The sequence below is a fragment of the Trichoderma harzianum genome, assembly GCF_003025095.1.
Source record: "Trichoderma harzianum CBS 226.95 unplaced genomic scaffold M431scaffold_10, whole genome shotgun sequence".
NCBI lineage: Eukaryota > Fungi > Ascomycota > Sordariomycetes > Hypocreales > Hypocreaceae > Trichoderma > Trichoderma harzianum.
Genome location: NW_020209258.1, coordinates 1,128,494 through 1,154,860, shown reverse-complemented (window position 1 = coordinate 1,154,860; position 26,367 = coordinate 1,128,494). Strand labels below are relative to the sequence as shown.

General features: G+C 50.2%; 10 protein-coding genes across 10 annotated transcripts; 6 read left to right on the top strand and 4 right to left on the bottom strand.

Annotated features, from left to right (window-relative positions):
* Positions 1-4,854: 4,854 nt before the first annotated feature.
* On the top strand, positions 4,855-7,244 carry M431DRAFT_91325 (hypothetical protein; the record flags this gene model as incomplete). The annotated part of the gene is made up of 3 exons (XM_024924252.1): positions 4,855-5,201; positions 5,261-6,880; positions 6,947-7,244. 3 exons carry the CDS (start codon positions 4,855-4,857, stop codon positions 7,242-7,244), a joined length of 2,265 nt encoding a protein of 754 aa, XP_024772096.1.
* Positions 7,245-7,475: 231 nt separating this feature from the next.
* On the bottom strand, positions 7,476-8,431 carry M431DRAFT_7830 (hypothetical protein; the record flags this gene model as incomplete). Its single annotated transcript, XM_024922673.1, has 2 exons — positions 7,476-7,552; positions 7,624-8,431. The coding sequence occupies 2 exons, from the start codon at positions 8,429-8,431 to the stop codon at positions 7,476-7,478; spliced, it is 885 nt and encodes a 294-aa protein (XP_024772095.1).
* A 472-nt stretch (positions 8,432-8,903) lies between these two features.
* On the bottom strand, positions 8,904-10,208 carry M431DRAFT_497709 (glycosyltransferase family 8 protein; the record flags this gene model as incomplete). Its single annotated transcript, XM_024917627.1, has 3 exons — positions 8,904-9,038; positions 9,097-9,731; positions 9,899-10,208. 3 exons carry the CDS (start codon positions 10,206-10,208, stop codon positions 8,904-8,906), a joined length of 1,080 nt encoding a protein of 359 aa, XP_024772094.1.
* A 541-nt stretch (positions 10,209-10,749) lies between these two features.
* On the top strand, positions 10,750-13,269 carry M431DRAFT_510574 (hypothetical protein). The gene has a single exon (XM_024919507.1). The coding sequence runs from the start codon at positions 11,158-11,160 to the stop codon at positions 12,874-12,876; it is 1,719 nt and encodes a 572-aa protein (XP_024772093.1). The 5' UTR covers positions 10,750-11,157; the 3' UTR covers positions 12,877-13,269.
* A 22-nt stretch (positions 13,270-13,291) lies between these two features.
* On the bottom strand, positions 13,292-14,815 carry M431DRAFT_91416 (hypothetical protein; the record flags this gene model as incomplete). The annotated part of the gene is made up of 1 exon (XM_024924260.1): positions 13,292-14,815. One exon carries the CDS (start codon positions 14,813-14,815, stop codon positions 13,292-13,294), a length of 1,524 nt encoding a protein of 507 aa, XP_024772092.1.
* A 2,361-nt stretch (positions 14,816-17,176) lies between these two features.
* On the top strand, positions 17,177-18,179 carry M431DRAFT_510572 (hypothetical protein). Its single transcript, XM_024919506.1, has one exon. The coding sequence runs from the start codon at positions 17,467-17,469 to the stop codon at positions 18,127-18,129; it is 663 nt and encodes a 220-aa protein (XP_024772091.1). The 5' UTR covers positions 17,177-17,466; the 3' UTR covers positions 18,130-18,179.
* A 1,940-nt stretch (positions 18,180-20,119) lies between these two features.
* On the bottom strand, positions 20,120-20,843 carry M431DRAFT_217088 (hypothetical protein). Its single transcript, XM_024913524.1, has one exon. The coding sequence runs from the start codon at positions 20,708-20,710 to the stop codon at positions 20,261-20,263; it is 450 nt and encodes a 149-aa protein (XP_024772090.1). The 5' UTR covers positions 20,711-20,843; the 3' UTR covers positions 20,120-20,260.
* A 133-nt stretch (positions 20,844-20,976) lies between these two features.
* Positions 20,977-23,088, top strand: M431DRAFT_90805 (hypothetical protein; the record flags this gene model as incomplete). The annotated part of the gene is made up of 5 exons (XM_024924188.1): positions 20,977-21,727; positions 21,795-21,966; positions 22,030-22,251; positions 22,316-22,332; positions 22,400-23,088. 5 exons carry the CDS (start codon positions 20,977-20,979, stop codon positions 23,086-23,088), a joined length of 1,851 nt encoding a protein of 616 aa, XP_024772089.1.
* A 1,199-nt stretch (positions 23,089-24,287) lies between these two features.
* On the top strand, positions 24,288-25,160 carry M431DRAFT_61524 (hypothetical protein; the record flags this gene model as incomplete). The annotated part of the gene is made up of 1 exon (XM_024921591.1): positions 24,288-25,160. A coding segment is annotated over one exon (873 nt), but the record flags the coding sequence as incomplete, so codon positions are not given.
* A 30-nt stretch (positions 25,161-25,190) lies between these two features.
* On the top strand, positions 25,191-26,110 carry M431DRAFT_121178 (hypothetical protein; the record flags this gene model as incomplete). The annotated part of the gene is made up of 2 exons (XM_024912123.1): positions 25,191-25,485; positions 25,559-26,110. 2 exons carry the CDS (start codon positions 25,191-25,193, stop codon positions 26,068-26,070), a joined length of 807 nt encoding a protein of 268 aa, XP_024772087.1. The 3' UTR covers positions 26,071-26,110.
* Positions 26,111-26,367: the final 257 nt, after the last annotated feature.

Below are 26,367 nucleotides of genomic sequence, written 5' to 3'. Positions count from 1 at the left end.
TGCGGTGCTTCCTCATCTGCTATTTGATGTCACTCTTCCATCCAATGTTTTTTTTTCTTCGTCCTTCTTTCTGGCGTGGGAGATTTGAGCTAAAAATTGCATGAAAAAATAGGGGTGTTCAGCTTTAGCACCATACCGTTTTCTGCACGGCTTTTGGCCACTAAATCGCGACTAGCAGGTAGCCGGTACCTGCAACGAACCCACCCTTTGGACCGGACAAGCCGTACGAGATACTTGTGTTTATTGGGCAGAAGCAGCAATAACCTGCGACTTGTATCGACAAATCACGGCATTTGGACACGGTGAGCACAAGATTGCAAGTAATCAGGATGAGGTGAGAGTTGATGCCTTGCAAGTGATAAGCCTCCAGCTCCATACAGGCACATACATGCGAGGACATACATACAGTATTACACATTACCACCTCCCTACCAAGGCAATGAGCTGCACACTTGCACCGTGTTTTGGCGCGTAGAGGCACAGCTGGCGGGTGACGTGATCTTTTGGCTCACAAAAAAAGGGGATCAATTCAATTCCTACAAGGCGCACATGAAACGCCAAAAATGTCTAGCGCAGCGATCTGTTGGTTCGTTTGCAGCCAAATCGTCGACGCCTTGGCGCCTTCTGCGACGCTCTGCGGCCGGCCCTGGAATCCGTCCGGATTTGCTGTTTCATCTGTTTCTTTTCTTATCGATCTTATCCCTCATTGTTGATCTTCTCACATGGTTACAATGTAATCAAAAGTCCTATTTACCTCATAGGTACCCTGCCATTATCACAAGATGCATGAAATGTCCATTTCCTTCTTTTGCCTCTGCAGTTTGTGATCCATGGACTGCTGACAGCTGAACTGGATAAAAACCTTGGAACTGTGGAGATGTCGTCATTTCGGGGATTGGACCCCTAGCAAAATTCGCGCTACGGGGGTTTACTAGGCACTTTCAGTGGTGTTGCATGCCATCTACAGCACCACCAACACTGCTACCATGCTAAGCATGTGAATTCTTGGCCTTGTTTCGCAATTTGCACTTTCTACTCCCAACAACCCGTCATCCATTTCATTCCCCCACGACGCAAAAGCGGTGCAGAATGCGGTCCCCTCTCCCAACTCTAAAATACATATCCTTTTAAAGTTGCAGACTATCTCGTCAATGCCAAGGGAAACCTTAATCAGCATATGAAACCGTTTCTCTTCCATCGTCTTATCAGCTCGTATCTTTTTCCGGTGGATGGATCTCTGCCCTTGTCCCGGTCTCCATCATTTCCGGGCTCTAATTTCAACGGCCATGATAAGCGACGCCATGGAGAATCCATCCAGCACCAATAGCTTCAATTTCGTAAAAGCAATTACGTGCTAGCTGCACTACTTGGCACAATCAAGAGAACAATAGCACGAGAATTTCGATGGGAAGCTAGTTCTAGGCCCTGTTCCTTTCGATAGCGATTAATTCCAAAGAGGCGGTAGCATACAACACAAGCTTTTTCTTGGCGAGATGACCCGTTCGTAATCTTGCATGCGGCTAATGTCCGTCTCTCTCGTATACAAGTAGGCATCACGGGAGAGCCCGTGAACAAACAGCGACTGGACGGCATCTCGTGCTGCCCGAGAAGTCAGAATTTAGCACAGAGTAGGCGATCTGCTTAGCGATGGCCGGCTGTAACGTAGGGCTGGGCCTTTGGAGACTTGAGAAATGATTCGATTTCGGCTCGCCTATCACCGTGTAGATGCATCTATCCACGCTCACGGCCAGCAGAAACGAAGAGAAAGGGGCCTAATCCAAGGAGTCTAGTGCTGCAGCTCGACTCATACGCTGCTATTCGTCTTCCATATCTCGTACTCACCGTCCAAGGTTCCGCCGGTTGAAGTTTCTATTTTCATCAGTAAACCAATATCTGTCCTCGTTCCTGGTACGAGAAATCCACTAAAATCTTCGTATTTCTCACAATCTAGATCTCCAGTCGTCTTTTGCCGCACGGGCCGAGGGAAGGGCGGAGCTGTAGGGCTAATTGATGACTGAAACCCTCGAGGCAGTCACCAGAAAAAGAAGCAAGCCTCAGCCTCCACCGGCCGGTATCCGGGTTAAGGCTGAGGCTGACATCTTTCGTAGGCTTGTCTGGAGATGTCGATGGCTGAGCTGAGCCACATGGTACGTCAACAATGGTGTGCATGTGGCAAACCTCAGCCAACACCGGGGCGGTATCTGGAATGCGGCAAGGAACATTGCTATTTGTGGAGTGATGATGAAGATTGTGGAGGATGCATGGTTTGACGGCGTATGCGCAAGACACGCGCCGATCAGAAGACGCATCGTGCACTTGATACTCAACATACTCTTGATACTGTACATCTACCACTAGTCGATCCATTCTCTCCAGTCTATCCTTTCCTCTTCCTTATTCCCTCGCTTAGCGCACATATTAAACTGAATTTGTCAAGTTTGATCCTGCATATGCAGACTGGATTGGATGTGACAGGTTGCTCGTGCTACAAGCCGTTCGCCTCCGAAATGATCCGTAGCAGCACGCATGAAACGCCAAAAGTGCGAGGCTACGACAGATGAGTGCCAACTGCGGCCCGGAGTGGCATGACTTTTGAATCACGGCACATGTAGATCGAAACCAGGCTGGCTTTCTCGGTAGATGCCACGCCGCTCAGGTCCAGCCGTGTTTAAGCTTAGAGGTTGCTACATGTTTGGTTTCGCACACATTCGTTACAGAGCTGTCGATCCGGCCCAGAAGACCCTCGTCAGAGAGCTATTTTAGTGAACTCAGGTTGTCTCATGAACATTCTTGTGATGAAATGAAGCTATATTCCCCTAGAAAGGCACGATGGTAGAAAAAGAGAGCGCATGAGAGTTCAAACTAGCCGGTGAAATCTGTCGACTTGTCAGATACCCAAAGTGTTACAGAAGTGAGAGCATCAGGCCCCAAGCCGCCGACTTCCGAGACAGGCAAGAATTCACGATGTGCAAGCGACTCTCCATTCCGAAACAGAAACGTCTCAACATGATGCAGTTACACTCTATTCTTAGCCCTCCGTTGCTCCAAAACTCGCTCTGGAGGCACCGCGTGTATTTTTGCTTCCAAACTCGCTCTGGCAGCGCCGCATGTATTTTTGCTTCCAGTTTTGGCCGTCCCCCGCGCTCGGCTCCGCGATCAAGCAAAGGGCGGCAACGGCGGTGCGGGGAGCCAGCGTGAAGCTCCGTAGCGGGGCGGAAGCAGATAGAGATAGGCGTATCTGTCCAAAAGTGATCAGGCCATCAGATTGTCATACGGGACGGGACTTTGAGATAAGAAGTTGGAACTATGGGTGATATCAAGATAGAGAAAGTGGATTTTTAGCTTCATCTTTAAATGATAGCGGACTATGTTTGTTAGTTGAATTGATAATGGTTTCCAATGGCTGGAGTGTGTACAGACTGTAGACTTTGGGGATGTGGCAACGATTGCAAGCCCGCATCACGATCTTTGGTGAATGGTACTACACACCGTATGAATTCATCTCACATTGGCCAAATCATGGCCATCATACACATAATTGTATTACTATTAATTACTCAAGCGGCATGATTTATCATGAGTTGTTGCCGTCGGAATTGCAGACTTCTTGGCAAAAATCTCACACCAACATGATTCCGGCCAAACAACAAGTAGCATCACTCTCCAACAACGAGATTGGTATGGCTTCACCTATTCTGCCCGTATTACACAGCTGTCAAAGACCGGGGACCATGAAAATTGCCAAATCGGGCACTCATCCTCTCCGGCTAGTTCCTAGAATCCCCATCTCCACGGCTCCGGACCGCCGACAACCTCTCATTCCCACGCGTGCATCTCCGATTCCGGTTCCAGAAGGATCATGTCCAAAAAAGGGCAATAAGGCTCACGTCGAGCCAGGATAGCAGCTGAGGCATAGGTGCTAGAGTCAACCAGCTACAGTATTAACACAAGCCAGTATCACAAGGCGGAACTAAATGAGCCGCCAGCGGCGAAACCATGAACGGCTATTGCCCTGAGGCTTCATGCACGCTCAGCAGGATATCGCCCCGAACGGGCATAGTCGGGGTCATGTGCCGGCGCGGGATCTTGGAGAAGTAAAGACGAGGAAGCCTCTGGATTGAGGCCAAATGCCCTGAGACGGAAAGGCGAGAAATCAATGAATCCCCAGTAGATTTGTCTCCAGTGGGCTCTGGGCGGGCTCTGGGCGTTATCAGCGGCAGCTAACGTCGCTGCGATACCGCCACAGCAGCCGCCTGATTGGCTGGGCGGCGGCGAAAACGCGGGGCAAGGCGCTGGAACCCCAATTTCGAGCAGCCGCTGCCCCACCTCCGTCTTCAATGGCCGTTCTGGTCAAGTGTCTTTTGGCTTCCAAAGCGCTGGTATCAAACCTTCGATTCACGGCCATTCGGGGGGCGATCATTGCATCTGGCCAGCTTCAACGGCTACTTTCGCTCTTCATGGACCAGATCCACTCCGGTCTTGAATCCCGGTAGCCCGCGGGGTCCTTGGAGTGTTGCTACTTGGCCGACAACCTCGGAGCAGATACTTAAACATTCGATCATCCTCCTCTTCTTCTTCTTTCGACCTCCAACATCCCCAGAGATAATCCTGAAGTAAAACTCAGAGTACCTCAACCACTTGGAGTAGCAATCGATATTCCAAGACGTCAGCTGAGCACCAACTCTACGCCAATTCCTCTCTGACTGCCTTGTCTTATGATATCATACGGCGAGTCAGAGTAAGCTGGCTTGATCATTAGGCCGTCCCCGCAGATAGCCACTCATCATCTCTCCAAATACCGTCTTGCTTCACTGCTTCATCTCTTTCTCTTCAACTACCAACACAAACATCACAATGGCCGTCACCGCAGCACCGAGGCCGCATCCGCTGGCTCCACTCTCCGAGGCCGAGCACGTCAAGGCCCGGGATGCCGTTGCTAAGCTTCACGGCGCCTCCGAGTCCATCTTCTTCAGAGCAATCCACGTCCAGGAGCCCAAAAAGGCAGACCTGCAGCCTTTCCTCGAGGCCGAGCACAAGGGCACTCTGACAGAAGAGACCAAGCGGCCACCCAGAGAGGCCATTGTTGAGCACGATGTTATCCGGGCTGATCGCTCCGAGTACATCAACGCCATTGTTAACTTGGATACCGGCGAGGTCAAGACGGTAGCTGCTCCGGTACCTCACCAGCCATATGTCACCCCGTAAGTCTTCCCTTGGAACATGATTGAGAAAAGGAAACAAAGGCTCTAACATGATCTAGTGGCGAGTTTGACCACTTTAATGATGCTTGCGTCAACTCGGATCTGTTCAAAAAGGCCATGTCCGAATTCACCCTCCCAGAAGGCTTTGAAGTCTGCGTGGAGCCATGGCCTTATGGACCCCCCAATGTCGATGAGAAGGACATTCCGCGACAGATGCAGGGACTGGTCTACGCAAAGGACACACGCAACAAGAATCCCGATTCCAACCACTATGGCTACCCAATTCCTATTATTCCCGTAATGGATTGGCATACCAAGAAGCTCGTCAGGGTTGAGAGAATCGCAACTGGCGGCATTGGCGATGAACTAGAGGCCAAGGTGCAAAGCGAGGAACCTGTCAAGCTGTTCGAAAACCACAAGGGCTGCGAGTACGTCCCTGAGCTGTTGGACTATCCTCTGAGAACAGACCTGAAGCCTATCAACATCACACAGCCCGAGGGCGCTTCCTTTACTATTCACGACGATGGTCTGATTGAATGGCAAAAGTGGCGATTCCGCCTCGGATTCACTCCCCGTGAAGGTGCGGTCTTGCATGATCTTCACTACGACAATCGCTCCGTCATGTACCGCCTCAGCTTCAGTGAGATGACGGTCCCTTACGCCGACCCTCGACCCCCTTTCCACCGTAAGCAGGCATTCGACTTTGGCGACGGTGGCATGGGACGAGCTGCGAACAACCTAGAGCTGGGATGTGACTGTCTGGGCGCGATTCACTACATCGACGTGGTCAACACTGAGCCCGACGGCTCACCATCTCCCGGAAAGGCTGTAGTGTGTCTGCACGAACAGGACAATGGCATCCTGTGGAAGCACACCAACTACCGCACCGGCCGGGCCGTTGTGACGCGCAACCGCGAGTTTGTTGTGCAGTTCATTTGCACTCTGGCCAACTACGAATACGTCCTGTGCTATAAGCTGGATCTTGCCGGTGCCATTACTTTTGAAACCCGTGCCACTGGCATTGTCAGTGTCACTGGTATCGATGAAGGCAAGGTCAGTGCCTATGGCAACGTCATGACGCCAGGTGTCTTGGCGCAAAACCACCAGCACGTCTTTGCCGTGCGTATCGACCCGGCCATTGACTCATACGATGGTGCCGACTCACAGGTCATCGTTGAGGAGTCTCACGGGCAAAAGATTGATCCCAAGACCAACCCCTATGGCAACTTTTACAAGATTCAGCGTGAAAAGGTCGAAAAGGCTACCTGGGTTGATGCCGAGCCACGTCTCAACCGACTGATTAAGCTGGAAAACGCCAACAAGAAGAACCCCATCTCAGGAAAGAACCTGGGCTACAAGGTCATGGCACCAGTGACTCAGATGCTGCTGTGCGACCCTGAAGGCTTGGCCGCTCAGCGAGCGCAGTTTGCTCAGCACAATGCCTGGGTGACTGGCTACCGAGATGGCGAGCTGTGGGCCGCAGGAGAGTTTACAAACCAGAGCACAAAGGAGATTGGTGGTGTTGCCGACATGGTCAAGCGAGGAGACTGGTTCTCAGATCGAGAGGCCAACGGCGCAACGAATGGTGATGCGGCAGACAAGGGCAAGAGGAGCAGCCCTGTTGTGTGGAGCGTGTTTGGCTTAACACACAACCCCCGTGTAGAGGACTGGCCCGTCATGTAAGTCATTCATTGTGTTCTTTCTAAATATCTCCAGCATGATGCTAACAATCACTTTCCATCTAGGCCAGTTGAGACTTTCCAGATCCACATCAAGCCTACCGACTTCTTCACTGCCAACCCTGCAATGGATGTTCCCTCTACCAGAAATGACGCCAGCGTTCTCTTGGGAGGATCATGCTGCACCACATCCAGCGACAAGAACAAGTCTGGAGTGCAGAACAACCCGTTGGCGCACCAGCAGGGAAGCGCTGCCACCATTGACGCCAAGGCGGCGGGAGCAAATGTTGACGAGAAGCTGAGCAAGAGGCTGAGCAAGACGTTTAACGGACTGTTTGGGTCCAAGAAGGAGGAGGTGAACTAAGTAAAACATATAAAGCCGTCTCTTTTGCTAGAGACATTGTAGATACCTGTACTTTTTTGTATTTTATGTATAGCCTCATGTCTTATTAGTTGCGTTGAAATAGCAACCAGAATTCAATCTCTCATCAGAATAGCCGCCCAGATTTACTTTTGCAGTTTTATATATAACATATCCACCCATATACATACACGTAAAATACACTCGCCTCTATTAATCCATCATTTCAAGCGATTAGTGGTTGATCTTGAGGGAAAAGTCGACATGCGGAACTCCCTGGTGAATCGAGCTCGTCGAGATAATGTCCACATCTGCCCATATTCCCCCCCGGTTAGTAAACGAATAAAGTCATCTCTTTGAGAAAGAAAGTGTAGAAACTCACCGTGGCACACATATGGCTCGACATTGTCCTCCCGCAGTCCTCCAGAGACTTCGAGCAAAAACTGCTTCTTGCCAGCCCACCTCTCCTTCAAGCTCCGCGCCGCAACCTTGACGCCGTCGCCAGTGAAGTTGTCCAGCATCACCACGTCCGCGCCGGCGGCAATCGCCTCGTCGGCTTCGGCCTCGCTTTGTACTTCGACCTCGATCTTGACGCTGAACCCGGCGACCGCTTTCGCAGCCGCCACGGCCTCGGTGATGCTGCCGCGGCTCCACACGTGGTTGTCCTTGAGCATCACCATCGCGCTCAGGTCCATCCTGTGCCCGTCCGCGCCTCCGACAAGCATACCGTACTTTTCCACCAGCCGAAAACCCGGCGTGGTTTTACGCGTGCCGGCCAACACGCCTTTATACCCAGCCTTGCGCAACTTGGACACGACTCTCTCGCTCTGCGTCGCAACGCCAGAACATCTAGCAAGTGTATTCAGCGCAACTCTCTCTCCAAGCAGCAGTCCTCTCGCAGGGCCCGTAACGGTCGCAACTTTAATCTTGCCATCGGAGGATTTGGAGAGGTCGATAGAAGAGCCTTCTTCTGCGTGCCACGCGACTTCACAGCCGCACTGGTGAAAGACCTCGTCGAAGAAGGGGCGCCCGGCGATGATGCCGGCGGATTTCCCCCAGAGGGTGGCGGTGCGCGGGTGTTCGCCGACGACGAAGCCTGCGTAGTCGAAGGAGGGCGTGTCTTCGGCGAGCCAGGCGGTGACTTGGGGTTTCCAGCTTGGGGGGAGGAGGTGGGCGTAGGAGGAGGACATGTTGTTTGCTGTGACGGAGGTTGAGGTTGAGGTTGATGCGGGGGAGGGGTTGATTGGAGAGAGTTGAAGAGAAAGAGAGGGGAGAAGAGGGGAGGAATTAGAGAGCTGTCGCGAGATTAGAAATAGCTGAGAGACAAGTTATGGTGACAGTGACAAGCTCTCCGGAGGTTTACAAAGCTCAACCAAAGAGCAATTAGCAATCAAAAGCACCCTTTGCGATCTTCGGAAGCGGCTTGGAGCGGAACGGATGGTCGGAAATGGTGGGGGGCGGGCCGCGACTCTGCATGTGAATGAGCGGACACTTCCGCGTTATCCCGTGGGAACATAGCCGGCGTTTACATACAAAAACACAGGATTCAACATGTTTTTGTGAAGAATACAAGTGTAGTATATTATGCTGATTGAAAAGTCTATAGAGGTGTGATTCTATGATTCAATATGATTCATCCAGTTCCTACTCTTGCATTACTCATTACGCTGACAGATATCTAGCATCGTCATCTGGTCCAGCGTCTGGCATCGGATTCGTGAAGCCGCCCATTTCCCCTTCCGATGCTCCATATCCCTCGTCTTCATCATTCACCCATCGTTTCTTTGCGCATACCCTCTGTGACATTCTGATTAGTTGATCCATTATTATTCCACCACAAACATATGTAACTTACTGCTTTGCGCTCTCTGAAATCAGCATACAGCTCCCTCCACACATCCCGTCCCGAGCAGTCTTCCTCTTTGCCACCAATATCATCGTTCTTTCTCTTCATGTCACATTTAGGTTCCAACTTGATCATAGTATCCTGATCGTCTGTGCTCAAATGCACTTTCCAAGGCTTCGGCACCGGAAAATCCGAGAAATGGACCGTCTTGGCCTCACCTAGCACAGCTACCGGATCCCATGCCTCAGTCTCGGAGCCGAGATACAAGTGATGGTCCACCTCACGAAACTCGGAAGAAAGCATCGCGTACGGTCTGTGAGGAATCACCATGGCCGTGTTGGCGTATAGCTTGTTCAGCAGCTCCATGTCGTATTCGTCCTTACCTGCGAGCTGAACCCTCTTCTGGATGCGCTCGAATTCTTGTTCGCTTGGTTGGATGACCATGACGTGGGAAGTAAGCGTCCTCCGGGATTTCTCGTCGTCGAGGAGCCAGTAAGCGCGAGGCATGGCAATTGGGCACGGCGGTAGATGAAAGAGCTCGTCCATGTGCTTCAAAACTGTGACGTCGGCATCAATGGCAATGACACGCTCGTATTGAGTCAGATTAAAGGCCAGGAGCTTGGTGTAAGAATTGGCCCATGTATCTTAGATAGTTGTTAGCAAATTAAGCATTCTGTGCGTCCCTTATCATCAAGGTACGGAGAGAACATACCATCAATAGTATCTCGATGCTGAATCTGAACAGGCATGAGCTTCACATTCTACTCGTCTCGCGCCTTGATCAGCAGTTCAGCATCGTGAAAGCCTCCACCATCATTTGTTTCGGGATCTGGGAGCATCTTTGTAGGATACATCAACACTCTGTCTGCACGGCTTCCGAGGTGATGTAGCCTCTCCAACAGCATCACCGAGATGCAAAGATATTCGCTGCTGGTGGCATATTGTGTATACGCATACTTCGACCAGTCTAAGTCAGTTGTCTCCTTGGAGCTCTTGTAAAGGATGGTAGCCGTATGCTGGTGATAGTAATCGTCTGTTCTGCTGAGAAACAGGCAAATCGTTATGATTACAAAAGTAAGAGCGAGAATGATGCGGCTTCGGCGTGAGGTTAGAGTATTCATGAAGTACGCCGTCCACTTTGCCAAGCTAAAGGCCATTGTCATATCGTAAAATTTCTGTAAAACGTGGTGTCATGGAGAGGACGATGCCAAGACGAAGAAGACATGGCGTCCAATTGACAAGCTTGAAGCTCGCCCTCAAATTGATTCAGACATTGTGTTTACTTTGACCGCCAAATCTTGAGACAAAATGGAATGCAATAAACACATTCAATTCATATTTGGGCCCGCATCCTTAGAATATAAAAAGGTAAGAGCCCAAAGAAACTTGGAAAGTCTCATAAATTGTCTTGGATGATCATAAAAGGGAGTTTATTCACCTATTTTAGGGTGTAAGTGTTGTATCAGGCATTCGAGACATTGAAGTTTTCGTATTGCATCACCATAATGGTTACAAGGTCATTACAATTGTGGCATCTAGAATCACTCAATGACTGAATAATAGTAAAAAATAATCTTTCAAATCCCCGACTTGTATAAAATACAAAATCTCATCGGCACGTGGTTCTTCATCTTGACGATGCAACCAACCATCGGAAATTTATTTCCCCTCCCTGCCTCAGATAGCGGGGGCATTCCAGATCTGTGCCGATCACGCTTGAGCATCTCGCAGACTCATGAGTTTGAATCAACATAGAGCCCATTGGCCCTTATCTTCATCCTCACACACTGTCAAAGATCACCGCCTTCTCTCTTCCTTTACCGACTCCCGATCCGACTCTCTCCCTTGCTGTTAAGGTTTCGGCTGGTCGCGCCGCGGTTGGAGCTCCGAAATCTCCACCACCACTAGCAAGATTACATGCATCTAGCGGGCTTGAGCCGGTTCCAACCTGCTCTAGACGATGACATACTCGTCCGATCCACGGCGGCCAGCTGATTGCCAGCTCACGATTCGCCTCCCCAAACATCTGAGCCGCGGCCTCTCAGGCAAATAAAGCACCTGGGCAAGAAAATGGAAGAACCAACAGCAGAAAAGGAGGCCTGTCGGACGGCCAGCGACAGACCGAGTCTAGACACCGACTACTACGACCTCGGCGACCTCCATCGCCCTGTTTCCACCTCCAACCCAATCGCCCAGACCTGGTTCAACCGAGGGCTCGTCTGGTGCTACGGCTTCAACCATGAGGAGGCGGCGAAATGCTTCGAGCGGGCCATTGCTCACGATCCCGCCTGTGCCATGGCCTACTGGGGCCTCGCCTATGCCCTAGGGCCCAACTACAACAAGCCCTGGGATCTGTTTGGCCGCAGGGAGATTCAGAACACGGCGGACCGGACGCATCGAGCGATTGAAAAGGCAAAGGCGTGTTCCGAATCTGCCACTCCCGTCGAGAGGGCGCTCATCGAGGCTCTTCGGTATAGATACCCAAGGTCGGCGGCCCCAAACAAGACAGACCGCCCCATATGGAATCGCGAATACGCCGATGCCATGAGCTCCGTCTCAGCCCAGTTCCCAGATGACCTGGACGTTGCTACTCTATACGCCGATTCCATGATGAATCTCACTCCCTGGGCTCTATGGGACATCAAGACAGGCAAACCAGCCTCAGACGCCCGCACGCTCGAGGTAAAACAGATCCTCGAGCACGGCATGTCTCTCGAGGGCGGTAACCGACACCCAGGTCTACTGCATCTATACATCCACCTCATGGAAATGTCAAACACCCCAGAAGCCGCCATGCCAGCAGCCGACCACCTTCGCGGCCTGGTCCCCGACGCAGGCCACCTGAACCACATGCCGAGCCACCTCGACATCCTCGTGGGAGACTACGCCAGAGCCGTCGTCGCAAACTCCGACGCCGTCCGCGCCGACGAAAAGTTCCTTAAGCGCGAAGGTCCCATGAACTTTTACACCCTGTACCGAAGTCATGACTACCACTTCCGCCTGTATTCGGCCATGTTCGCCGCTCAGTCCAAGATTGCCCTCGAGACTGTTGAGCATCTTGAGGCGAGCTTCTCGGAGGAGCTGCTTCGTGTTGAGACGCCTCCTATGGCGGACTGGCTGGAAGCTTTCCTTGCCATGCGCGTGCATGTGCTCATCCGCTTCGGCAGATGGAAAGACATTCTTGCGCTGAAACTGCCCGAGGACCAAGACCTCTACTGCGTCACCACGGCGCTCACCTTCTACGCAAGGGGCATGGCATTAGCAGCGTTGGGACAGGTTGATGAGGCTCGTGAGCAGCGCCAGCTCTTCAGCGAGTCCGTTCCCCGCGTCAAGCCCACACGTACTCTCTTCAACAACAAATGCATCGACATCCTCTGCGTTGCCGAAGCCATGCTCGACGGCGAAATCGAGTACCGCTCCGGCAACTACCCCGCCGCATTTGCCCACCTCCGCGAATCAATCTCCCGATACGACGGCCTCCCCTTTGACGAGCCTTGGGGATGGATGCAGCCCGCACGACATGCTTACGGCGCACTTTTACTTGAGCAAGGTCATGTCAGTGAAGCCTTGAGTATATATAGTGCAGATTTGGGCATCGACGACTCCTTGCCGCGGGTTCATCGCCATCCGAATAATGTTTGGGCACTGCACGGCTATCACGAATGTTTGATGAAGTTGGGCAGGACGGAGGAAGCAAAGGCTGTGGAAGGCCCGTTGAAGAAGGCCATGGCTCTGGCGGACGTGCCCATTACTTCGTCGTGCTTTTGTAGATTGACGGCCAAGATATGAGGATATGAGAATGAAGCCAATTGTAATATACTGATCAGCTTAGCCAGTTATGAATATACATATTTTTCTACAGCGTACGGCATGGCAACTTGTCTAAGTAACATCAATCACGACCAATGGCTGGATATACATATCAACATCACCGAGATCTACGCGGACATCTACAATCATTGAAACCTGCGGCCGAAACCACAGGCCTCAATGCTACGTCAAACATGGCAACATCATGGGACGGGGGCATGCGCATCTGCTGCTCGACAGCAGAGCGAGATCATTGTCTAGATAGAGTGTTGCACCATCATCAGCAACCAGTATCTCGACAATCCGAGAGGGTCCATATCATAGCCAACGAAAGAAAAAAAAAAAAGAACAAAAAAAGAAAAGTAAACAAAACAAAACAAAAAAAAGAACAAAATCATGCGCCTGCCTGGTCCTGTTCAGTCGTTTTGCTGTTCGTCACATCGTCACCCATAATCCGCGCCTTTTCCTGCGCCAAGAAAGCCTCTTGCTCCCTGGCGCTCTTGTCCAAATCAAGAAACGACCAAATACCCACCGTGCTCACAATCGTCAACGCAAACAAAAAGTAAAACGGCGCGCTATTGTTGCTGCCACCCGGCGTGGCATCAATGATGGCGCTGCTGATAAGAGGGCCGATGAAGCTCGACGACTTGCCAATGATGTTGAAGATGGAGAAGAAGAGGAACTCGTGACCTCGGGGCGTCACGGAGCTAATCATAATCTGCGAATAGCTGTACCACGGGCACACGAACAGTCCGTAGAAGGCCTGGTAGACCCAGACCTCCCACTCGTTGTGGAAGCCGAACTTGTCGGTCCAGTTGCCAATCATGCCCCAGCCGTCGAGGAGGATGATGGACACCATGACTGCGTTGAACATGGTCTTGGCGCTCAGGTTGAATTTCTTCTGGATGAGCCAAAAGGCGCCAATGCCGACGCCCTGGGCGACGATGCCGACGATGAGGAGGTACGTCAGGGTCAGTGTATTGTAGCTGACGACGGAGTTTTGCAGCGTGGAGATGACCGTCACCGTCGTGTTGAGCGAGTCACCCAGCAAAAAGTATCCGACAAGGAAGATGAGACTCTGCTTAAGTTGTTTGATCTGCGTGATCGCCTCGTACAGCTGCCAAAATCCAACCGTGACGATGTTGTAGCCAGGGGGGATCATCATGCCTGGGCGCGACTTTTCCACAAAGAACCACGGGATGGAGACAACCAGCCAGACGGCGGTAGCGAAAGCGATCAGCACAGAGAGGCCCCAGTTGTTGTTGTCGGCGCTGTCGTCCACATGGAGGCCAAACATGATGCCCACAATGATGGCCAGGATCACAACCTCACCCACTGACTGGATGTAGAAGGAGACGTTGCTGAGTCGGCTGCGCTCCATTTCATCGCGGCGGTCTAGTTCCTCCAGTGTAATATCGCCGGCTTCGTATGACAATCGAGAGTCCTTGAGCTTAGTGGTGTTGCGAGCGAGGGACGGGAAGGCAGCGGTCCAATATGTCAATGTCAGTTGGTAAGCAATCAAGCCGACAATGTAGAGACCTGTGCCAATCTTCCACTGGTCAGGATGATGGACACCTAGCCAGCCAAACCCAATACCATAGGCGATTATTGACCAGACAATCAGAATCCATCGACGGCCTGTTCCAAAATCGGCATATGCACCAATGATGAGGAACAGAGCAGCTTGCAGGGCAAAAGAGATGCCGTTGGCAAGCAGAACGATACTATTCACATCACGGAGGCGGCCAGCAAACATGAGAAGGCCGGATTCTGGAGCAGCTTGGTCAAGCAGATTCTGAAAGGCCGTAGGGCCAAAGTTGAAAAGCGACAATCCGTTGGCGCCAATGTAGTAGCCGTACCAAGTCCAGATTTCCCACTTTGTCGTCGTGGGGATATCACCTTCACCCAAAGCCGACATGATAGTTCCAGGGAGTTCAACCTCTACAGCTCGCGATGGCTCAGAGAGCCCCCGTTTGGTATCGTCGTCCACATTTTGGGCAGGGCTCGACGTCTCGTTGGAGCGTGGCTCCAAGGCCGCTGTAGTTGAATCGACGGAGGCCATTGTATGTAAGAGTGACACTGCTCCCAGGGGGTGGCGGGAGACAATGGGGTGAGTGATTAATAAAGTAAAATAACATAAGAATAGCTGGCAAGATGGCTTTTTATCTATTTTTTCCCATTCTCTGTATTGTCTCCTTGCGAACGAGCCAACGATGGGGGGCCCTTGAGGGGTTTTAGCTCGTTCAATCAGCAGCGAGCGCGCGCTCACAATTCTCTGGTGCTAACTGCCACTCTGGGGAGTTTGTGAAACTTTGGTTACATTGTGGATGTCTGGGCCCATATGGCTTAGGCCGTCCTTTCCTGATTACTTGTGTAGCTCGACATGGCGCCGGTTAATGCGGATAACGATAGCAGAACGAGGGCGTTTCTGTCGTACAAAGTGCTGTCTCAATAGGAGCAGCGTGGATGTTAGCCACACGGATCCTTGCCCAACTACGTCACCGTGGGTGAGCAATCCCTGCAAGGCTGGGCCTGGCCCCATAATACAAGTTGGCCGTCCGCGGTATTTGCTCCGTTGGTGTTTCTCGCAAGCGGCGTGGGAAGAGATCGAGGACGAACGAGAGCAAAGTCGGACGAGGTGGGAGTCGGCAGGGGAGCAGAGCAGCATCGCCTTTGACAGCCAAGCCCATCGGGAGTCTAATTAGAGTTGACCAGCAGCATGTCCTTGTTGGCGGGAGGGAGGTAGCGTTAGAGAGATCCGATGAGCGTAAAGGCTGGAGCGCCAACCCAGAGCAAGCAAGATCAGGGCCAGGAGGCTGCGGGCTGCATCTCCAATCTCACCCAAACGTCCCCGCCACTTCTCCGCCAAACTAGGCCCTTTCAACGCAGGCCGTCTCGTCTGCTGCCGCCTTTTCGCCTTTTCGTGAACCCACCGAAGGAGAATAGGGAGGCGAGTTCGATCTCACGATCTCTCTCCCCGCATGAAAAGCCTCCACGTGCCACAGTGATGTGCATCTGGTAGCGAGACATGTCGAACCATTGCTACGTCTTTGCGCAACGAGGCCCATTTGCTTCGACCGTTGAATCTCTCCATCCAATCTTCCAAACGCCATCCCGCGATTATTGCTGCTTTTGATCCCTCACGACGCACGGTTTTTTTTTCTCCCTCGCAACAGGCCATAATCCACCGAACTGCATGGATATGGATGCAGGCAGATAACAACCGGTGTGGGCAAATGCGAACCCTGAACCCGGCCCATGCTGGTGAGGCGCATTTTGCTGCAAGCGTACGATTCAGGCCAAGCCAGCGGCGAGTTGTGCGATTTTGGCGCCTGCCATTGGCTGTGTGTGCTCGTGTTTTTGACCGACGTCGAACAGTCCATGCGAATTCCGGCGAGTAATTGCAGACCTGTCATTTTTTATTTGTCTGTCGAGGGTTATGTTCCAATTCAATGTGGTTGCATTGGTGAATGTAGTGGTTGCCCGAGGTATCGCACAAAATCAATTGGATGGCTGTCCATGCATTATCACCCTAATCTACCAAGTACTCTGTACATATCCGCCTTGCTTCCAGTCTTCAGCTACCCTGGAGCCATCAACCGAATTGCAAATTGTCAAACTGACATTGGGCCTTTCGGCTCCTCTTTTACTCCATATTCACAAAATACATTACAAGGTGAGTTAAATACCAGAGCAATCCGAACCGGATTATACGGACGACTCCATATATTCTTGCTTTAGCCTGCCGCTACTCCAACTTGGACTCGGAATCATCGTTTTAGATCGCTTTAGTCCCTTCAATGCTTCGTACTGAGGCAAATTCCATTGCTCTGCGTGCCGTCTCATCTACAATACTCGTACTTGTTTTTTCACGTGAATTTCCTTTTCGGTAGAATAAGCCCGTTAGTAAAGCGTTCGGATTTACGCCGAGAACTGTATTAGTCAATTGGCCGAGTTTCAATCCTCGCCTAATAATGTATTGTTGGATCTCATTGCAATGAAAGCTTTGACTTGGTAGAATAGCGATTGGTCCGTGACAAAACTCATGAGGAAATATTTATACAAAATCATATGATCTGATATACATATATTCTGTCAGTAGGGGGCAAACTGGGTATTGCTAATTTTATAAATAATTTTTAAGCGGACTTTACTTCCTGATTTTGTGGCTGCTTGATTGTACCCCAAGTTGCCGGTCAGCTACGCCAAGACTGCAGAAAATGGCTGACACCTTGGGGTTTAACAACCACATAAAATAGTTCTCTACATTACATGTATTCTTCAATTCAAATAGGTGCGCCATAAACACATTAGCAAGCTTCTGTTTGAATGCACTCGATTATTGTACAGTCTTAATGATAGCTGCCTAAGACCACGACGACATCTAACCACTTCTGTATGCTGCTACCTAGAATTTACCAGCTATAATCCCTCACCTGCTGCTTCTCTCTAATAATATATAATACTCAACTCTTCAACCGCATCAATCAATTACCTATGGCTTATCAACCCAAATTTACTCTCCCTGCTTCATTCTACTCCAAAAAGTACCAATAAAAATTACAAAGAATGGCGTCTTTCCAGAGAGACGACAGATTTTTCACCAAGGACTGGACCATCACCCTTCCCTCTCGCCCAGAGCAAAACCTCAAATTCATCCGCCTGACACCCGCTGAGACAGACGCATTTGTACGCTTCGCAGAAAGAGTCGTCATCCCATCGGCCCCAAACACCACCGAAGTCCCTCCTGCTGAGCCTCAAGCTCCAGCCCCCATCCCTGGAGAAAGGATGCAGAAGAACTATGCCGATTCCCGGACCAGACACCACGCTCTCGACGTATTCATGTCACTGGAAGGCCAATTCGTAGGCTGGGGAGCTATATATCAGATCACACCCCCCGACGAAAAGCCAAGTGTCGCAAACGTTGCTATCAGACTAAGCCCCGAGATCCAAGGCAAAGGACTGGGAAAGGTGCTGCTGCAGGTCTTGCTGCGGTTGAGTAATGAAGTGGATGTGGACATTATTGAGGCGGGTACTATGAAGTATAATATCCCAATGAGAAGATTGGCGAAGAGCGTCGGTTTGGTTGAGACGGATGAGGCGAAGGAACTCCCTGGGCGGGGAGTCGTGGCTGATGTGCTGTTCAAGTACATTGAGAGGGAGAAGTGGAGAGATCTTGATATGGTGGTTGAATTTAAGGACCAGGTTGTAACTAAGGAAATAGGCATGTAAATAACAGGTCGTAAAAATACTTATATACATATATACTGTATATTTTACTACTCAAGTAAAGGGCAATCTTAATACGAGACACAAGATGCCGGATATCCAACGCCTAACTTGGAGTGCTGAATACCTGTAACTACTCTCTTACAAATTCCGCTGATGGGCCAAGACCGACAGTGATGGAGCAAAGGGCAGGTATGGTTAAATAGAATATTCTCAAATGTACTTTAGCATACAAAGATTGCTGATCTGTGCTTTTGCAATCCACATGCACGTTTTCGATGTATCAAACGTGATGATCCGGCTGGACCCGTTCCTACTGAGGTAAGGAGATGTAAGGGGTTATAAGACCGGCATAAATACCACCAGTTAAATTAATGGCACGTGCTGCAAGTATTTGACAAGTTTCACATTCGCAATGACAAACAATAGATTCGTTACGAACTTCGTGCTAGGCTCTCTGTATACGCTCGAGATATAGGTAATGTATGCTGAGCTAGAGAGTACAAGTCCTTTAGTAAGGATGAGTGGACTCTTGAGATACACACGGAGAGACAATGGTCCATTCGTCTGTCGGACATACGTTTCTCAAAAATCACCTAAAAGGACGTCTGCCGTGAATGGGCGAGCCAAAAAATAAGTCTACTGAAAGAAGTGCGCCGGATCATCAGGTTCAACCCTTTGCCATCGCCGATCAAGAGAAGTTGTCATACGTATGACGTTGGCGGAATAAATCCCAGTGGTATCACCGCCTTGTTGGACACATGCATGACGATGCAACCCACGATTGTTGATTGATGTTTGCCGAGTGGCGCCAGCCTTGCACACCACGCCAGCCTTGCTGATCATTAACAATCGTGGCATGAACATGGTTAAACAGACGCCAGATTGACGAGCTTCAGAGGGGAAATCTTCCGGAGACGCCAAGAAGAGTGATGCTACATTAGTTCGTCATTGTATCCTGATTCTTGGAATAAAACAGGATTAATTTTCAAGCAATACCTGGAATGTCTCATGATTCCAGATAGCAAGGAGCTGAGAATTAGAAACTTCGTCCCGAAAATTAGATGCTGATATGATACCCTTATCGCCGTCGGTAAGCCACAGTTTGTTGGAGACGCATTCCAATCGTCGGAGTTCTGTAAGCTTTATTCATCATAGCAACTAAAGACATAGCGACTGCCGATGATAGAACCATCGAACTCTGATTAAATCAATCTTCAGCGGCATGTGCAGACTTGGCTGAGAATCCCACTCTTGACCGTGGCATGTAATGTAGTTAAAAGACACACGATGTTACCACTCTTGCGGCAGATCATTCCTATTCGCTTACTTTAACAATCATACGCAAGGTGCTGTTTCCAGAACAATTTGCCATGTGGAACAAAGACTTTGAAGCATTGGCGTACCCAAAATCCGGGGAAACTGGAGTATGACTATACCCGTCTCCAGAAGAACCACAGTGGCACCGACCCATTGATCGGGTTGTGGGCAAAAAGTTCATGGCTCACGAGTTGTTCAGCGGGTTGAGGGGTTCCTGCGGAGAATTAGACGGCTGTCGCTTTTACTAGGTATCTTTTTCATCGTCATAATTCTTGCGCCTTGAGAAAAGCAACGCCGATCAGCATCACAATACCTGGCTGCATGCAGTTTAATGACGTCGCGCCCATGGCCGGAAATAGCTAAACGCCTGGCCGGTGATTGGAGTGGCGGCAGAGAAACATCGGGAGAATCGAGCCAGAGCAGCGCTAGGCTGAGAAGGATGGCTTCCTGCGCAAATCATCTTACAGGAATCACCGCGGGCTTCTTTGCGATTACATCACCGATTGGACGCCATGATTGCCGGCTTGAGTAACTCCGAAGAGGAGAAGACCAACGGGCGTTGCAAGAAAAAGTTTCGAGTTTGCTCAACGGACTGCGGCCAGAGTCTCCTCCGAATGGCACCGTTTCTGCGCCGTTATTATGTAGTAGGGTGGGGAGAATGAAAACAGCCGTTTAGCAGAGGGCGAAGATGAAGTCATACCCAATGCACTTATATGGATGCCTATCACGTTTGGCTCACCACCAAGGATCCACGACTCCACGACCATGTGTTGCGTTCTCCAGTCTTCTCCAGTTTCCCCGGCTTCTCAGTGGGTCAAGATGCCTCGTGGACGGAAGCAGGAAACAAAGGCAAAAAGGAAACAATAAGACCATGATCCGCTTTTTCGCCAGGCAGCGACATTTCCAGCATAAGAAAGTCTGTAAAGGGTGATGATATCCCCCTACAGTACGCAATCTCGTCACAACACCGTGTTGGGTGTCCAAGGGGACCCATGGGAAACCAAGGTTTGCGATCCTGGGAAGCCTTCTCACGAGGTGATCGGCGTTGATGTCGGACAAGGCTGTCGGTACCGGCCTTTAGAATTTGAAGAATCATTCGAGTAGCCAAGCAGTCTTGATGGTTAGGCCGGTGGCTGACGCCCCCAAGTCGGGGAAGGATGGAGGGGATTGTGCATATGCAGCATGATATGGGGGGATGATACGTGGAGAAATTGTTATTATAACAGTGAGGAGTGTCCTTTATCCTGGCGTTGGACTTGATCATCTCCTCTTGTGCTACATGGCGTGCTTATAACAGTTCCAGGTCCTACTTGAAGCTGTCCAAGTACCTGAAGCAATCCACATTGAGCATCTGCCTAGGAATAGGGATGCAGGCGCTGCCATCTCTCTTGCCCATCGTATCTCAGTTACACGTGCCTCTGCTTTGTAGCTTCAAAGTACCGCGTATCACATCATCCCCAATCTCAACTTCAACTTGACACTTTATAAGTCTTCATCATTGAATACTGGAATCAAGCATCCATATACATCATGGAGAAAGCCGACAGCCAAAGCTCTCAGGATGGCACTGAGAATGTCGAGCACGCGCCTCGGCGTGGCTCCTTCGCCAACATGGATAATCTTGCTGCTGTCTTCGAGAATCCCCTGAAGCAGCGCACCAAAGATGAGCTGCTGAAAGATGTTGGCGAGTTCTGTCGAATGCACGATCTCATGGACTACCTCGATGACTTCCGTAAGGGTGCCCTGGCTGCCCAGAGCCCGGAATCCATCCACATGCTGGAGGAACTCACTCCAGAGGATAAAAACATCATTGAACGAGAGCTGACTCACCGCTGGTCTCATCCATTCATGCTCTACTGGCTTTGTTGCATGTGTTCCATGGCTGCTGCAGTGCAGGGAATGGACGAGACAGTCAACAATGGTGCCCAAGCTTTGTATCTGGCAGATCTTGACATTGCAGGCCCCGGAGTCACTCGCTTCTCCCCCTCCATGCAAGATAATATTACTGGCCTAGTCGTCGGCGCTCCGTACCTCTGCTGCGCCATACTTGGCTGCTGGCTGACGGAGCCTTTGAACAAAGTTCTTGGGCGGAGAGGAACAATCTTCCTTTCTTGCTTTATTGCTGCCGTTGCCTCTATTTGGGAGGGCGTTGCCAATTCTTGGGTGAATCTGTTCCTCGCTCGATTTGTTCTTGGTCTCGGCATTGGTCCCAAGTCGTCAACTGTTCCCGTTTATGCTGCTGAATGCAGTCCTGCGCCGATTCGAGGTGCCATGGTCATGCGTAAGTACTCATCACACCTTTCTCCCATCAAATACATGTCTTGAGGCTAATTAGACAACCTGTACAGAGTGGCAGATGTGGACTGCCTTTGGTATCATGCTCGGCAACATAATGGGTGTTGCGTTTGGTCCATCAACAGGCATCAAGCCCTCTCTCGGCTGGCGTCTTATGCTTGGCAGCACCGTCGTCCTACCCCTGATTGTCTGTGCGCAGGTTTACTTTTGTCCCGAATCTCCTCGGTATGTTCTTCAATTCCACATTCATAACCCATCGAATTCACAGCCCAGCTAACCACCTACCAGTTGGTATATCCAACATAAAAAGGTCAAAAAGGCTTTCAGATCATTCCAGCGCCTACGATACTCCAACATCCAAGCTGCTCGTGATACATACTATACCTACGTTGGAGTTGAGATCGAGCGCGAAGCGAATAGGGGCAAAAACCTCTTCACTCAGTTTGTCGAGCTTTTTACCGTCCCAAGGAACCGTCGAGCAACGTGGGCCACATGGATTCTCATGTTTGGGTAAGTGGCAGAGATGATTATTACACTATTAAGAATCACAAGCTAATAACCATTGCTATTATAGTCAACAATTCTGTGGAGGTAAGAACTTTCACCCTTGCCTCGATTCTTAATCAAGCAAGACATTCGAAACTGACTTTGTGCACAGTGAATATCATTGCTTACTACAGTACGACCATCTTTATTGAGTCCGGCTACTCCACCAACTCCGCCTTACTTGCATCTATGGGCACCGGCATTCTCAACTTCGTGTTTGCCATCCCGGCGGTTTTTACCATTGACAGATGGGGCCGTCGAAACCTTTTGCTCTTTACGTTTCCCTTCCTGTGTCTCTTCTTGCTGTGGACTGGCATGTCATTTTTCATCCCAGACGATGGTACCAAGAAGAGAGTCGGTATGGTTACAACGGGCATGTATCTCTTTGAGGTCTTTTATTCTCCGGGTGAAGGTCCAGTGCCGTTCACATACTCGGCAGAGGCATTCCCAGTCCATGTCCGTGATGTGGGCATGTCATGGGCTACTGCGACCACTTGGTGTTTCAACTTCATTCTATCTTTCACTTGGCCATCCATCTCTAGGGCGTTTACTGTCCAGGGAGCATTCGGATGGTATGCCGCTTGGTGTGCAATCCTTTGGGTGTTCATCCTCCTATTTGTGCCTGAGACCAAGGCACTCACTCTTGAAGAGCTCGACCAGGTGTTTGGAGTAAGCACTCGCAAGCACATGAGCTACCATATGAAGAATGCCATGTGGCACTTTAGAACCTGGGTACTGCGTCAAAAGTTGGAGCCTCTACCTCCCTTTTACCGCCGTGCCGAAAGGCTCAATCATAAGTAGAGATGAGGTGCGATATCAGAGTTACACTGGACCATGTATTGGTCACACAAACACTATCTTCGTCTAAGTGATATGACGAGAAGGGTAGCACCAGCGGCAAATGATGCTGCGTTTGACTTTTTGGGTCTATATTTGGAGGATCAGCTGTTTACGTTTTTATGATACCGAGTGCACCTATGAGTGTCACATTGTTAGTTGTATACAGTTACTGAAATGGAAATAATATTCACTTGTATGCTGACCAACATTCTCTCTTGCCGCCGAGCATGTGCTGTTGGGTATAAAATAAGAAGCTGGTAATGCTCCGGTGATGATTTACCTTGATTTGAAACGCTGTTAGATGCTGTCTTCATGTTGTTGGGTTCGCCTTTTGCAGGGGTCAAGGGATACTATTTTTGAGACGACAATTTGCTGAATGATAGTGGCAGTAGGACTGGGAAGGATCCTTCAGAGATAGATTCGTTAGATAGAATAGAGTGTCGTGTCTCCCCCCTTTGTAAGTAGCTACCATCTCTTATATCCATACGTATCTTCACCATTTACCATGTCTACCTATATTCGCTATACGTATTTTTTTACTGTCTCTACAGAGCATCCACGCCTGCTTTTACTACTGAATGACCCATGGCGTCCTCGCTTATTTTGTCTTCAGCAAGGGGATATTTTGTTGTTGGTCGTTAGCTTCATCCTAGCGGCGGAGCCTAGTCTGAAATCCCCAGCAGCCAAGCTCTGACCCTCTCGAATAGAAGCGCGCGGTTTCTCTGTAGTCTTGAAGCTAGATGAAAAGTCCTAGCTATTTCGAGCTTGGGATTGTGGTCCTCCCGTTTCAACGTTTGGCAGGCTGTCAGAGGAGGCGCTTGGTGTTTGGTTGGTGATGATGCTTGACGGGCGGGTAAGGCAGCCGGGAGGAGGGAGCTTTTGTGGGAGAGCTTGACGGGACGCTGTTTGACGGCGGCTAGATGCAGGAGGCTATATTTGGGTAGTTGAAGTGAATTTTGGTGACGGTTTGGGTATGTGTTGCGCTGTGGAGGGGAATATATAAGATGGGCTTCTCGTCAGGTAGTGATGGTGATATTAGGCAGACACACATCAGCAACTCAATCAAACGGACAAAATACCATCATTTTTTCTTTTAGTTTTGTTTTATCTTGAATATCCTTTATTGCATTAATTATCAAGTTTTCCTTAATACCTTCAATATGCGGCTTCTCAACACCAAAACTCTCCAGATCGAGCAATTCACCAACCATGGTGGCTACAACACCCTCCTAAAAAAGGGCAGTGATCTCACTGCCAAACGCGCAACTCCTCGCTATGCCATCCTTTCTCACACATGGGGCGAGGGTGAAATCACCTTCCAGGACATGCAGGCCAAAGACCGCTCCGCAGCTATGAAGAAACGCGGGTGGAAGAAGCTCGAAGACAGCTGCAAGCGGGCGGCAAGAGACGGCTTCCAGTATATCTGGGACGATACTTGTTGCATTGACAAGACTAACTCTTCAGAGTTGGCTGAAGCTATCAACTCCATGTTTCAGTGGTACAAAGAATCAGCCCTTTGTTACGTGTTCTTGGAAGATTGTCAAGGTCCTTTGCCTTATAGAACTGGTTCATCGTCCTCTGCTGTGCCCCGGTGGTATACCAGAGGATGGACGCTGCAGGAGCTTATTGCCCCGAAAGTGGTCCATTTCTATTCTAAGTCATGGCAGTTTCTTGGTACCAAAGATGATCATTTAGCTGAGCTCTCGCGCGTGACGGGCATTGATACTTATGCTCTTGGAGGTGGCGATTTGTCACGCATCAGTGTTGCGCGACGCATGAGCTGGGTTGCCAACCGTCAGACAACTGTGGCAGAGGACATGGCCTATAGTCTGCTAGGTATCTTCAACCTTACTATGCCTATGCTTTATGGTGAAGGACCGAAGGCATTCGTACGCTTGCAGAAGGAGATCATGAAGGGGACAGACGACCAGTCACTATTCGTGTGGACCGAAGAAGGCCTGAAAGGCCAATATCGGACTGCTCAAGAGGGAGGCGGATTGTTCGCACTCTCTCCGGCTTTCTTCAAAGGTGCTGGCTCAGTAACAGGCCTCAGCCGACCGAGAATGGGAAAGATCCACACCGCCGAGGCGATGCAAGCCATCAAACTTGACTTACTTATGTGTCAAGATGTCAGCTATCGGTCAGGAGACGTCTACTTCGCTGTGCTGGACTGCCTTGTTGGTCGCACACCAGGTGTCATGGCGGGTATCCGACTAAAGAGAGTGTCAGATGAGGAATATCTCAGAGTAGATGCTGACCAGATTTTCGAGTTTGCACGACTGGCTCGCAACGGAACCGTTGACATTGAGGGCTTCGACCCTCTCAAGGAACAGGGAGAGTTGGCAGAGCTAAGAACACGTAGGTTTCCCCTTCCCAAGATCTCTGTCAGATTTGGCAGAGTTCGTTTAGGAATAATATCTAACTATCACAGGCACCAATCATAAGGGATGGAAGCTAAGACCTGTTCGACTTTCACCACCACAGGCTCCACGGGTCACGCAGGCCACTGCGTCCTCGATATCTCCTGGATTCTGGTTGCTGCCCCCAGCCGGCGCATCTCCATCAGACATACAAGTCATGGCAGCATACCCTCGGACTTTCTGGGATAACGACGGCTTGATCATGCAGCCTCCAACGGCGCCGTCTACTTCACACAAGACGGGTGCTTTGCAATTCCGGATAGGACGACTACAGGTTCTGCTCATCTTTGGACAGGTCCAAACCCCCAAGGGTATGAAGCCTTGGTGTGTGATGGAGCAATACGCCGGAAATGTTGCTCTAGAGCAATGGTACAATCAGTTTGAGGTGGCTGTCGAGCCTGGTGTGTTTTACGGGAGCAATCATCGGGATGTGAGGCCGCCACGAGGATGGATCAGCATGAAGATGCGAGAAGCCAAGGTATCTGGAAACCGGGACATGTGCTTAATGCAGCTTTGTGCATAAGAAGGACTTTGGTGTTTCTGGAAGTTTTGTTGTGTGTAAGAGTAAGATACATGTATGGCGGCAGATTGATTTGAAGTTGTGCGACTTGGGATTGGCAATCTAACATTCCAAAGTCATATTTGGAGGATTAGCAAAGGTAACACTATATAGTAACAGTAATTGTATTGAATTATGCATATATATATATCATCACATGGTTGTGGTAATTTGAAAGTGAATGTTATTCGGATTGCGATTGTCAATAGCTGGGTTAAGCTTCACGAGATGCGACGCGCCGAGTGACTCACAGACCCTGAG

What these genes read in the sequence shown, in the direction of transcription:
- M431DRAFT_510574 (XM_024919507.1), top strand. Translation starts at nt 11,158, where the DNA reads ATGGAAGAACCAACAGCAGAAAAGGAGGCCTGTCGGACGGCCAGCGAC.
- M431DRAFT_510572 (XM_024919506.1), top strand. Translation starts at nt 17,467, where the DNA reads ATGGCGTCTTTCCAGAGAGACGACAGATTTTTCACCAAGGACTGGACC.
- M431DRAFT_217088 (XM_024913524.1), bottom strand. Translation starts at nt 20,710, where the DNA reads ATGATCAAGTCCAACGCCAGGATAAAGGACACTCCTCACTGTTATAAT.